This window comes from Vulpes vulpes, unplaced genomic scaffold, assembly GCF_048418805.1.
Source record: "Vulpes vulpes isolate BD-2025 unplaced genomic scaffold, VulVul3 u000000659, whole genome shotgun sequence".
In the NCBI taxonomy this organism is placed as follows: Eukaryota; Metazoa; Chordata; class Mammalia; order Carnivora; family Canidae; genus Vulpes; species Vulpes vulpes.
Genome location: NW_027325797.1, coordinates 570,066 through 582,249, shown reverse-complemented (window position 1 = coordinate 582,249; position 12,184 = coordinate 570,066). Strand labels below are relative to the sequence as shown.

The following is a 12,184-nucleotide window of genomic DNA, read 5'->3' as shown; positions in this document are numbered from 1 at the left end:
CGTATGGACCACTGTTGTTTTTTCGCTTTTCCAAAAACCTGTTAACTAGTAAATACAGCAAATAGCCCCTGAAGTGTACATGTAAAAGGCAGCACAGAATTCCCCCACTGTCCAAAAGTAGAGTGTTCCCAGGCTGAAATGATACACAGTGAAGAGTTACCATTTTGTAAAAGCGGGAACCTTCAGTTTCCTTCAGCTAGAGAAGAACAGGTACCAATGTAGAGGTCTGGTACAAGTGGAGCCACGTGAGGCCGACAGAGCAGGAAACCCCGTGCAGATACTAAATCCATCTTACCCCAAGGCGGGAGACCCTGAAGACCTTGACCTGACAGCTGGGGAGCACTGGCCCCCTGACGGTCGGTGAAGCCAGCTTTGTGACCATTTAAGGGCCAGGAGGGACCAACGAGAAGTCATACTCTCAGGGGACACTCAAACTTTATTTAATGTAAATAGGATGCACTTAAAACAAGAGATACGGTACCATTTTCCAGAAGCCACTTACTCATCCACTGCTCCTCAGTTAGCTGTCGGAGCCCCCGAGAAGGTCCTTTCTCTCCGTGGCATTTGTCCACCTCCGTCTCCCATCCTCCCTACACTCGCTCAGGCATGTAGAACTTGCCCCAGTACCGCCCCTTCTGGGTCAAGTCGTACGGGCTCAGGTATTTCCGAATCCCCAGCATGTTGGCGGTGACTATGCGCTCAAAGGTCCAGGGGTTCTGGTTGTTCTGTTCTCGCTCCTCCTGATCTCTCCGCATCTTCTCTAGAGTCTCACGGCTCACGGCCTTCGCTGGGAACGGCAACTTGTGGGCAACCTGGTCGAGGAAACCTTGTACCTCCTTGAATTCACAACGCCCGCCCAACTCTACTATGAGACGGCCAGCCTTCACGGGGGTCACGTAGTGATCAATGGCACCTTTGCCACCCCCCATGCGCTGGCCCATACCCTTGCGGGTAATGGGCTTGAAAGGGGCTGGTACTCTCCATAAAGCAAACATGTTCTTGGGGTCCATGGAGCGGTTGATTGTCAGACGCATCATTTCAAAATGGCCCCAATGGAGGTAACCACCACCCAGCGCCTAGAAGTGGATGAAAGAATTAGAAACATACAGGAACTTAGTTATCTTTCATGGGCTCTTTCATAGTAACTGTGGCTTTAATCACATACATAAAAATAAAAGTCCGAATAAGTACCCTGGAGAAAAAACCTAGAGTGTGGTAGTAAATGAAAACAAGGTGGAAAAAAAAAAGAAAAGAAAACAAGGTGGACCCATTTCAATGGAGGAGGTGATATTTAAAACAGACCAGAATGGTAGGAATTAGCCAAGGGAAACAGACAATAGTTACAGAGGAATGGCTTGGTGAGTCGGAGCAGAAGCCGGAGAGGCTGGGGGGCGGGGGGTGGTGGTGGTGGACCTGAGCCTGGGAGAAGCTGGAGGCTGGGGGGTGTGGGGTGGGGAGTGGACCTCAGCCTGGGAGAAGCCAGAAACGAGCAGTGGGGTGGGGGGGCCGGGTGTGGACCTGTTGGGCTGATGAGGCCGTGGAAGGACTGTACAGTGTCCCTCTGGCTGCCTGATGGGAAAGCCGCTGGGTCCACACCCACCTGTGCAGCGACTGACATCAAGTCCACGGGAAGCTACTCCGAGGAAGGAAGACCACTGGCCACCTCCTGAGCCATGGGTAGTTTTATTTTTACCAGAGGTCTGAGAGGATCTCATAGGGACCACCAGCGAGGTAGCTTCCTTCTGTCTTTACGTTATTTTCACGCAACATGTAAAAGCGAGACCTAGGACTCAGACGCTGACTGGGAAGCGCACACCAGCTTGAAGAGCAAATGGCGGCACTTCTGAGACAACCCACAGAGGAAGGGAATTAACTCGCGAGCAGGACACTTGGCAGCCCGCCCGCCTCCCTCCCGGAGCAGCAGGACTCCGACGTCACTTACCAAGATTGCAAAGTTGCCCTCTGTGAACTCGGTGGCTTCCGTAGAAGGTCCCCGGATGTCGCTCAAGTTCTTAGGTTCTCTCTTCACTTTTGGCACGAGCGGTACCCTTTCCACAAATCTAAGCTTCGGCTTCTCCGGAATGGAAACGTCTAAAAGGAGCACAGACAACCAAGAGTCAGTACAACCACACATCTCAAAGGACCCGTTTTCTTCCTACAAGACTCTCATCAGTTAAGTCAAGGTCTTGAAGTTCCCACTGGAAAAACAAAAAACTCAAATGCTTAAAAGGTTTTTCCTGTGGATGCTTTTTTGTGGACAGTGGAATCTGGTTACAACAAGTGTTAATGGGATACAGCGAACAACGGGTGAGACCCACAGTGACCCCCGTGCAGTCTTGGCCCTCAAAGGAACCTCCCTCTAACGCTAGAGGAGACCGTCTGGAAGGCAGAGACTGAGACTGTCCCAGAGAACACCCGCCAAATTTTTTTTAATGTTTAGCAAGTGCTAGACGTTGAGCCGAACGCTTTATGTGCAGCATCTTGTTTTATCTTTAAGATAACTTCACAGCCCCGGTCATTTTTTGGCGCTTCCCGCGTCTAGAATGCTGCACTCCTTAGAGTGTAACCCCCGTAATCCCAGGGCCGGATACCCGTGCAGCTCAGCTACCGCAAAGTGAACGCACAAACACACCCCCGGTCGCTGTCCTCAGGCAGGTACTACTTGAAATCTGCATTTTATAAAAGAGGAACCCGAGGCCTAGAGACCTGTGCTCAGGTGGTCCAGGCCGCCCAGGGACAACGGCACAGCCACTCAGGCCCTGTGGACTCAGCGGGGCGTGGAGCACCCTGCAGGGGACCTGAATCCCTAAGTTCTCCGCTCCCCCCCCCCCATCTCGGGAGGATGCCTGCTGGGTCTGCACGGGGCCCTTCATGCCCACACCTGTGCACTTTGGCCGTGAGCGACACCTGCTGGGGGGGGCGGGCTGAAGCCCAGGCCACACAGGCCTCTGACCGCTTGGGGAAAACACCTGTTACCTCCTAGGTCACCTAAGGTGTGTCTCGGGTAAGGCAGGCAGGGCTGCACCACCGAGTCCAACACCCCATTGGGACCGCGCTCGGGGCACAGCAACTGCCCCTGCGCCCCTGCGGCTTCCCCAGGCAGCCCGAGGCCTGCAGTGACGCTTCTCCACCCCCGCCCACTGGCACTTGCAGGACCTGCACCTTCACCTGGTGTCTAAGACAAAACCCCTCAGAGGCCCGCACTGCCGGTGTCGGTTTCTTTTTCTAAGATCTCCGATCTAGCAAAGACACGTCCAAGTGCGGTTTATCTGAACGTCGGGATTCGGCATCCCTCCCGCGGCGGCGCTTCCGCATCTGGTTCCAGGGCGCCTGCGGGGGGCGGGGGGGGGGGGGCCGGCCTCGGGGGAGAACATCAGGGCTGCGGCCAGGTGGCCTCCGCTCCCTGGAGGCTCCGGCTCCTCGCGCGCTTCCCGGCCCCACAGCGCCTCCTGGCTCACGGCGGCCGCAGGGCCCGCCCAGAAACGGGGGACACACCCGGGCCCCAGCTCTCACCCTCGAAGGTCGGCACCGGGAGCAGCGTCTTCAGGCCAGCGCGGGCGGGCGGGGCGGCCCGGGGACCTAGAGAGAAAGGCAGTGAGACTCCGCGGCCACGGGCGGGGGCACGAGACCACGAGACCAGGAGACCGCAGCGCAGCCGGGGCAGACCCGGGCAGACCTCACAGCCCCACGGCGCCCGACCCGGGGGGCGGGGCGGGGGAGGGGGCACATCCCCGCGGACGCCCCACCCCTCCCCCACCGACGCCCCTCCCCCATCCTGCACCAACCCCTGCGACCCCGCACCCCTCCCGCACCAACCCCTGCGCCCCGCGCCCTCCCACACAGACCCCGCGCCCCTCCCCCCTCCCGCACCGACCCCTGCGACCCCGCGCCCCTCCCCAACGACCCCTACGCCCCTCCCCCACCGACCCCCGCGCCCCTCCCCCGACCCCGCGCCCCCCCGCACCAACCCCTGCGACCCCGCGCCCCTCCCCCAACGACCCCCTCCCCCCTCCCGCACCGACCCCCGCCCCTCCACCGCCCGGCAGCGCCCCTCCGGCACGAGTCCCCGCGGCGGCGGGACAGGGGAGGCCAAGCGCCAGCGGAGCCTCCGCGGGGCGGGCGGGGAGGACGGGAGGGCTGCTGGCGCCGCGGGCTCCTGACCTGACGTCCGCGCCCGCAGGAGCGGCGCCCCGGCCCGAGCCAGCAGCCGCCACATGGCCGCGCGCGACCGGCCGCCCCGGCTCCACCGCGACTTCGGCGCCGCCCTGCACCCGCCGGGCCAGAAGTGACGTTGGCGCGGGTCCGCCCCCGGAGAGTCCCGGCGGAAGTGGAGGAACCCGGGCCGCGGCGCTGGGGTTCCGGCGATGTCAGTGCTAGCCCCGCCCCCGCCGCTGTCGGCGTCTGCGCAGTCGGGACCTCGGGACCCCGGGACGCGGGGGGCGGAGCCTGTGCCGGGGGGCGGGGCTGCGGCCTCTGCTGTGCTTCCCGGGGGCGGGGCCTGTGCCGGGGGGCGGGGCTGCGGCCTCTGCTGTGCTCCCGGGGGCGGGGCTGCGGCCTCTGCTGCGCTTCCCGGGGGCGGGGCCTGTGCCGGGGGGCGGGGCTGCGGCCTCTGCTGTGCTTCCCGGGGGCGGGGCCTGTGCCGGGGGGCGGGGCTGCGGCCTCTGCTGTGCTCCCGGGGGCGGGGCTGCGGCCTCGGCTGCGCTTCCCGGGGGCGGGGCCTGTGCCGGGGGGCGGGGCTGCGGCCTCTGCTGTGCTCCCGGGGGCGGGGCTGCGGCCTCTGCTGCAGCCTCCCCAGCCCGGGGCCCCTGACCTGGGGCGCTCCCCGGGTTGCACCCTGGCCTGAGCTGGGAGCTGGTGCTGGTGACCTGTTAGGTGTTGTGTCCCCCCCCAGGCCCCCCCAGAGGTGGAGGTCTGTCACCTGGAGGGGAACAGCACCATCCCGCCTGGAGGCCTTGCTGCTCCAGGGACCCCAGGGCCTGGACAGTTACCAAAACTTGATGATTAACGTAAAATAATGAGTATTCTGGCGGAGGCTGGGCCAATCATGTCTTATGGGTCCCAAACTTTTTAATATTTGGAAGGACAGAGAATCTTTCCCAAGCCTATAGGACACAAATGGGATTGACGCATTGAGACAGCTGTGTTGTATTTAAATTAGACTAAATCTCTGTGTGGTCAAGGATTAATTTCCTAAATGGCGAGAAATAAAGCCCATGAGGCTTGCAGGGCTCCTGGAGAGTTTTCTCCGGCCCCAGGCCACCTGCACATCCCTGCACCGCAAAGCTGTCTCCAGAGTGAATGGGCTTGACTGCAGCCAGGCCTCTGCGCTTCTAGAGCAGGCCTACGAGGGTCAACGCCCCCAGTCCGGAGCCAGAGCCCGATTCTAGGCAGCCCTTCCCTGCTCCCTCCCACCCAAGGTGGGAGATGACAACGTGCTCAGGCATTAGAACATCTCAGGGTGAATATTGTGTGATTTTGTTTTGGGTGGAAAAATAAAGTGTCAGTACAACCTGTCTTTGATTGGTCTCGAAGTCTTTTGATGCCCTCTCCCCAATTTCTACCTTGTTTATTTTTACTTATTTAACTTATTTTTTTAAAAGATTGCATTTATTTATTCATGAGAGAGACAGAGATTGAGAGAGAGAGAGAGGCAGAGACCCAGGCAGAGGGAGAAGCAGGCTCCACGCAGGGCCCCTGATGCGGGACTCGAACCCGGGACCCCGGGGTCATGCCCTGAGCCAAAGGCAGGCGCTCAACTGCCAAGCCACCCAGGTGCCCCCTTTTGTTTGTTTTAAAAGAACTAAAAAGTAAACTCAAAGTTTTACATTTAAACAGTTACCATGACAAATGACGCCTATTTATCTTTGCAACAGTTGTGCCCGGTACAATAGAGGGTACAGAGAGGAAAAGCCAGCGACGCCTTTCTGTAGGAATTCATGTTTTTGTAGACAGGACGTGATGAGCACAGGCCAGCTACTGCTGAGACACCAGAAGAGAAGTAAGAGTAGAGCGTCATGAAAACGGTAGGAGGCACGTTAGGGCTTCCCTCATCCCTAAACATGATTTTCCCTCCTTCCAGGTCTCACAGCCCTTTCTTTACGCTTCTCTCTGGTGGTTGCATGGTATGTATCTGTAGGAAACGGATGTTCTGGGATGAAATGATTTGCTACCCGGCTAGTATGATGCAAAGTAGAGATAAACAGCCTTGATGTTCCTCCTTTTACTGGCATGGGTTTGCTAAAACCTCCCCAAAATTGGCTTCAGACCACCTGCATCAGATGTTTCTGAGACCTTGGTGTAAATGTGAATATCTGGTCCCTCCTTACTGAGCCGGACACTGCAGGTGGGGTCCAGGAATTCCTCTTGTGAACTAAGCCCTGTGGGTGATCCTACAGCCTAAGCAAGGGGATTACCAGTCCTCAGTGAGCGCTGTGAAATTTTAAGATGCTACAATGTATAGCTACAAGGCCTTATTTTTAGATCATCCAGGTCTCTATTCGCTGGGATTTGTGATTTTCCCATCTGTATAAAAATCACCATCTCCATGTTTAATCTTCCTTATTCTAAAATCAAGAGATAACGGAAGCCTGAAGCCTAACTCCAGGGCCAGTGGTTGACATACACGGCACCCGCACGCATGTTGTCTGTGTGTATGTGCAGGTGTGCGCACGGTCTCATTCTAATAAAAAGATTGGGTTTGGGCTTATCAGAGTCTAATCACAATATCGTGATGTGATAAATCACCGTGGAAGCTCCTCATCTCAGAAGTCCATGGAACCTCGTCAAAGGGCTAGTGGTACGTCTTCTTCCGTCACCTCGCTTCCATATGGTGTAGGGCCTTCCTAAGAGAGCAGCGGTACTGCTGTGTTTTGGGGTCCCGGAGTGAATGGGCGGGAGAGATTTCTAGAGACGTTTCTGGTGCAAAAAAAGTGGTTTTTATTAAAGCCCAGAGACAGGACCCGTGGGCAGAAAGCTGCGCTGGGGTTGTGAGGGGTGACCGAGTATATTCTTGGAGGGGGTGGGGGTAGCAGAAGACCTTGAGGGGTCACTTCCTACCGTCTAATAAAGCCTCCGTGTGAGACCCTCGGGGTCAGTGGGCCATAGCCTTGGAGGATGACTGCTCGCATGTATGGGGGGTGGTTGTAGAGATAAAGGACTTATTTTTTGTTTTGTTTTTATTATTATTTTTTAAATAAATTAATTTTTTATTGGTGTTCAATTTACCAACATACAGAATAACACCCAGTGCTCATCCCATTGAGTGCCCCCCCCAGTGCCCATCACCCATTCACCCCCACCCCCCGCCCTCCTCCCCTTCCACCACCCCTAGTTCATCTCCCAGAGTTAGGAGTCTTCATGTTCTGTCTCCCTTTCTGATATTTTCCACTCATTTCTTCTCCCTTCCCTTCTATTCCCTTTCACTATTATTTATATTCCCCAAATGAATGAGAACATACGATGTTTGTCCTTCTCTGATTGACTCATTTCACTCAGCATAATACCCTCCAGTTCCATCCACGTCGAAGCAAATGGTGGGTATTTGTCGTTTCTAATGGCTGAAGAATATTCCATGTACACATAGACCACAGCTTCTCTATCCATCATCTTTCGATGGACACCGAGGCTCCTTCCACAGTTTGGCTATTGTGGACATTGCTGCTAGAAACATCGGGGTGCAGGTGTCCCGGCGTTTCATTGCATCTGAATCTTTGGGGTAAATCCCCAACAGTGCAACTGCTGGGTCATAGGGCAGGTCAACTAATATTCGACAAAGCAGGAAAGACTATCCACTGGAAGAAAGACAGTCTCTTCAATAAATGGTGCTGGGAGAATTGGACATCCACATGCAGAAGAATGAAACTGGACCACTCTCTTGCACCAGACACAAAGATAAACTCAAAATGGATGAGAGATCTAAATGTGAGACAAGAATCCATCAAAATCCTAGAGGAGAACACAGGCCACACCCTGTTTGAACTTGGCCACAGCAACTTCTTGCAAGATACATCCAGGAAGGCAAAAGAAACAAAAGCAAAAATGAACTATTGGGACTTCATCAAGATAAGAAGCTTTTGCACAGCAAAGGATACAGTCAACAAAACTAAAAGACAACCTACAGAATGGGAGAAGGTATTTGCAAATGACGTATCAGATAAAGGGCTAGTATCCAAGATCTATAAAGAACTTATTAAACTCAACAGCAAAGAAACAAACAATCCAATCATGAAATGGGCAAAAGACATGAAGAGAAATCTCACAGAGGAAGACATGGACATGGCCAACATGCACATGAGAAAATGCTCTGCATCACTTGCCATCAGGGAAATACAAATCAAAACCACAATGAGATCCCACCTCACCCCAGTGAGAATGGGGAAAATTAACAAGGCAGGAAACCACAAATGTTGGAGAGGATGTGGGGAAAGGGGAACCCTCCTGCACTGTTGGTGGGAATGTGACCTGGTGCAGCCACTCTGGAAAACTGTGTGGAGGTTCCTCAAAGAGATAAAGGACGTTTCCAAAGGGATTGACTCACCAGCAACATCACAGTGTCTGTTGATCCACATACGTGCTGAGCTCTCTTGCACACCTTTTTTATTTTTTGAAATTTATTTATTTATTTTTTTACTTAAATTCAATTAATGGACATATGGCGTATTCTCGGTTTCAGAGGTAGAGTTTAGGGACTCGTCAGTCACATAGAACACCCAGGGCCCCGCCTCCTTCATGCCCATCACCCAGTGACCCGGCCGGCCCTCCCGTGCAGCGACCCTCAGCTGGTTTGTCTCCATCTCTGATTTCATCCTGTTTTATTTCCCCTCCCTTCGCCTGTGCTCCTCTGTTTTGTTCTTAAATTGCACACGTGAGTGAGACCGTGAGATAATGGTCTTTCTCTGGCGGGCTTCCTCCCCTCAGCATCACGCCCTCCAGGGCCGTCCTCGGGGAAGCCCGCGGCGGGTGCCGTCCTTCCTGGCGGCTGAGTGATGCCCGCTGCATCCATAGACACCTCTTCTTCATCCATCGTCTGTCGGGGGCACCGAGGCGCCTCCCACCGTGTGGCTGCTGTGGACACCGGGGCGCAGGTGCCCCTTCGCATCAACCCCACACGTGCATCCTGGGGGCAAATACCCCGTAGTCGTCACACCTTTCTCTCAGAGCTCTGCCGGCGTGAACTCGGACAAAGGACACCCAATGTCATGTGCACGACAGGCTGTTAAAACAAGAGTGTACCTGACTCAGCTTTGTGGTGACCCCCACATTCCTGAGTGAGCCGTTGGGCCTTTTGGGCAGGATGGATTGATGACTGATTGATTGATTTTTTATTTTATTTATTTTAGAGAGAGAGCACGAGCAGGGGGCGAAGCAGGGGGAAGAGCCTCAAGCAGGCTCTGCGAGGTGAGCGTGGACTCGATCTCAGGACCCTGAGCCGGAACCAAGAGTCGGAGCTTAACTGACTGGGCCACTCAGGTGCCCCCCCGGGCAGGATTCATAAAGGAGGCGGTAGGAACTGGCTGAGGACCCCATGCAGCGTGCGGATTTAGGGTCCTCTTACATCCTGCTCACCAGGGCCCCACCGAGGAGTGGGAGCCAGGAGCTGGAGGAGCCGCAGAGATGGGGGTGTCCAGGGCCCGAGGGAAGACTTGGGGCCCCAGGACGTATTTTTGGTTGGGGCAGAGGAGGACATACATCAGCCCCTACCAGGTGCCATGCGGGTCAGCCCTGGCAGGGGTCAGAGGCAGGGGGCGGGGAGGCCAGGGAAGAGGCAGGGGCTGCTGGAAGCACCAAGTGGGGCCGTGCAGCCCCTCTGCCGCCCTTCGCCCTTGGCTTCCACTGAGGCACCGCAGCCCCAGCAGGCCGGAGCCCGGAGACCAGCACCTTCACCTGCGGGTGGATCCACGGTGGCGACTCTTAACACAGAGAAATGAGAAAATGACAAAGTTGGTTTTGGAGTCTGGGTAAGCGGGAGCAGGGTAAATTCAAGTTTTTTTTTTTTTCTTTCTTAAGATTTTCTTTTTAAATAAGCTCTACCCCCACCGGGGGCTGGAACTCCCGACCCTGCGGTCAAGGCGAGGCGGCCCTCGGGTGGGTTTCCGCCGGGGTGCGCTGAGGCCCGCTCCGCGTCGTGGACTCTATGGGTTGTACGGCAGCTGGCAAGTTTTCAATGACTTAGTGCTGTTGAGCTTTTTCTCCTCTCTTTGCTCTTATATTTCTGTCGGTTTTCCTGTGTGTGTCCTTTGCTTGCCTGTGTGCTTTGTGTTTCTATTGTACCGTGTGTTTGTCAATTCAAAACACTTGTTATAATATTAAGTACATTGACTTCATTTATATATGGATTTTTTTATTGTTTTCATTATGTCCTTTAATTTTTTTGAGGTAGGACCATCCCTAATTTTCTTTTTTTTTTTTAATTTTTTATTTTTATTTATGATAGTCACAGAGAGAGAGAGGCAGAGACACAGGCGGAGGGAGAAGCAGGCTCCATGCACCGGGAGCCTGACGTGGGATTCGATCCCGGGTCTCCAGGATCGCGCCCTGGGCCAAAGGCAGGCGCCAAACCGCTGCGCCACCCAGGGATCCCCCATCCCTAATTTTCATGCAGTAAATCAGCCAGTTACTTTCTCTGTCTCTCTCAATAAACAAAATCTTTAAAAAGAATGTGATTTTATAATACACTAATTTCCCCATAATATTTTTTGACATTTTATCCCATTCCTATGGTCAACTTGATCCGAAATCAGTGCTACACCCTTTTAATTATTGTCACTTTATTACATATTTTTATGTTTGGTCAAATTCACTGTACTTTCTGTAAAAACATCATGGCTGTTTTGCGGGTTTGGTCCTCAGGATGAAAGCTGGAACTGCTTTGCCCTATTCTCTCTCCCTTTCAGTTTTTATTTTGTTGGCCAGAATTATTCCCCTCCTCCTCCTCTTTCCTTCTTGTCGTCCTTCTTAGAAATCTCAGAGCCATTGGCGCTTCCCAGCAGGATTCTTTGTCATTTCGAAGAATGACGGGATCTTGGGGTTGGGGGGGGAAGAGCCTGGAGGGGGCCCCCCTAGTTCCACGTCCCAGGGAGTGATCTCCAGTCCTGAACTTGCTAGAGGTCATTGGTGTGTCCAGATAAAGGCAAGCCCAGCGGGATGGGAAGCCGGGCTTCCCTCCTCCCCCTGCAGACAACTGCGCCACCTGACCGGTTCCCTGCAGGGAGCTGAGGCCGTGGAGGTCACAGAAACCCTAAGGGAGGCGCCTGGACTCAGGCCTCATCAGGGAGGAGCACCCAGGCTGCATCCTGCGCTGCAATTGCCACAGGTCACAGGTCCCTTGTCAGCCTGTTGGCCTGCCGCACCCCCCGCCCCGCCCGTGCAAAGGAACCCACACAACTAATGGCAAAAATTGGGGGTCAGTATTCTCTCTCTCACTCCGACACCCCTTCCTTTTTTTGTTGCCCAATTTATTGTTACATTAAAAAGACCAGCTTTGTTAAAAGTATTTTCCCCCCATCTTCCGGTTGCCCACTTATGTCTCAAATGGAGAAAAGGTAGACAACAGAGAAGCAAGCAGACGAAATCGGTCACCAGCAACCCCACCACCCGGTGACCCACCCTGATGCTCGGGCGTGGAGGGCCCACAGCGCACCATGGGTGACTTCGTGTCAGCAGGCGTTTATATTTATAAATTTATTATATTTATATTCAACACGGATCTTGCTGACTTTTTTTTTAAGATTTTATTTATTTATTGATGAGAGACATAGAGAAAGAGGCAGAGACACAGGCAGAGGGAGAATCAGGCTCCATGCAGGGAGCCCGACGTGGGACTCAATCCCGGGACCCAGGGTCACGCCCTGGGTCAAAGGTGGCACTAATCTGCTGGGCCACTCAGCTGCCTGCTTGCTGACATTTTTAAAAAATTAATAAAAATTAATTAATTAATTAATTAATAGAGGTCCCTGGGGGGCTCAGTCGGTGAAGCATCTGACTCCTGATTTCAGCTCAAGTCCTGATCTCAGGGTCCTGGGATCCAGCCCCCAGTCTGGCTGCGCGATCAGCGTGGAGTCTGCTCAGGCTTCTGTCTCTCCCTCTCCCTCTGCCCCTCTCCCCCTAAATAAATAAATAAACATCTTTAAAAAATCAATTTTTATAGTATATCATAATTCTTTTTAAGAAATTAACTTTTAAAATC

General features: G+C 54.2%; 1 protein-coding gene across 1 annotated transcript; it reads right to left on the bottom strand.

The window, feature by feature from the left end:
- Positions 1-416: 416 nt before the first annotated feature.
- Positions 417-4,306, bottom strand: MRPL16 (mitochondrial ribosomal protein L16). The gene is made up of 4 exons (XM_072745733.1): positions 4,162-4,306; positions 3,514-3,579; positions 1,943-2,091; positions 417-1,076 (listed from the first exon to the last, which is right to left on the bottom strand). Exons 1-4 carry the CDS (start codon positions 4,214-4,216, stop codon positions 591-593), a joined length of 756 nt encoding a protein of 251 aa, XP_072601834.1. The 5' UTR covers positions 4,217-4,306; the 3' UTR covers positions 417-590.
- Positions 4,307-12,184: the final 7,878 nt, after the last annotated feature.

Excerpts from the sequence above, each read along its gene's own strand:
- MRPL16 (XM_072745733.1), bottom strand. The coding sequence starts at position 4,216 with ATGTGGCGGCTGCTGGCTCGGGCCGGGGCGCCGCTCCTGCGGGCGCGG. Across the intron at positions 3,580-4,161 it reads CCTGCGGGCGCGGACGTCAG|GTCCCCGGGCCGCCCCGCCC; the intron begins GTCAGGAGCCCG and ends CTTTCTCTCTAG. Across the intron at positions 1,077-1,942 it reads AGGGCAACTTTGCAATCTTG|GCGCTGGGTGGTGGTTACCT; the intron begins GTAAGTGACGTC and ends ATCCACTTCTAG.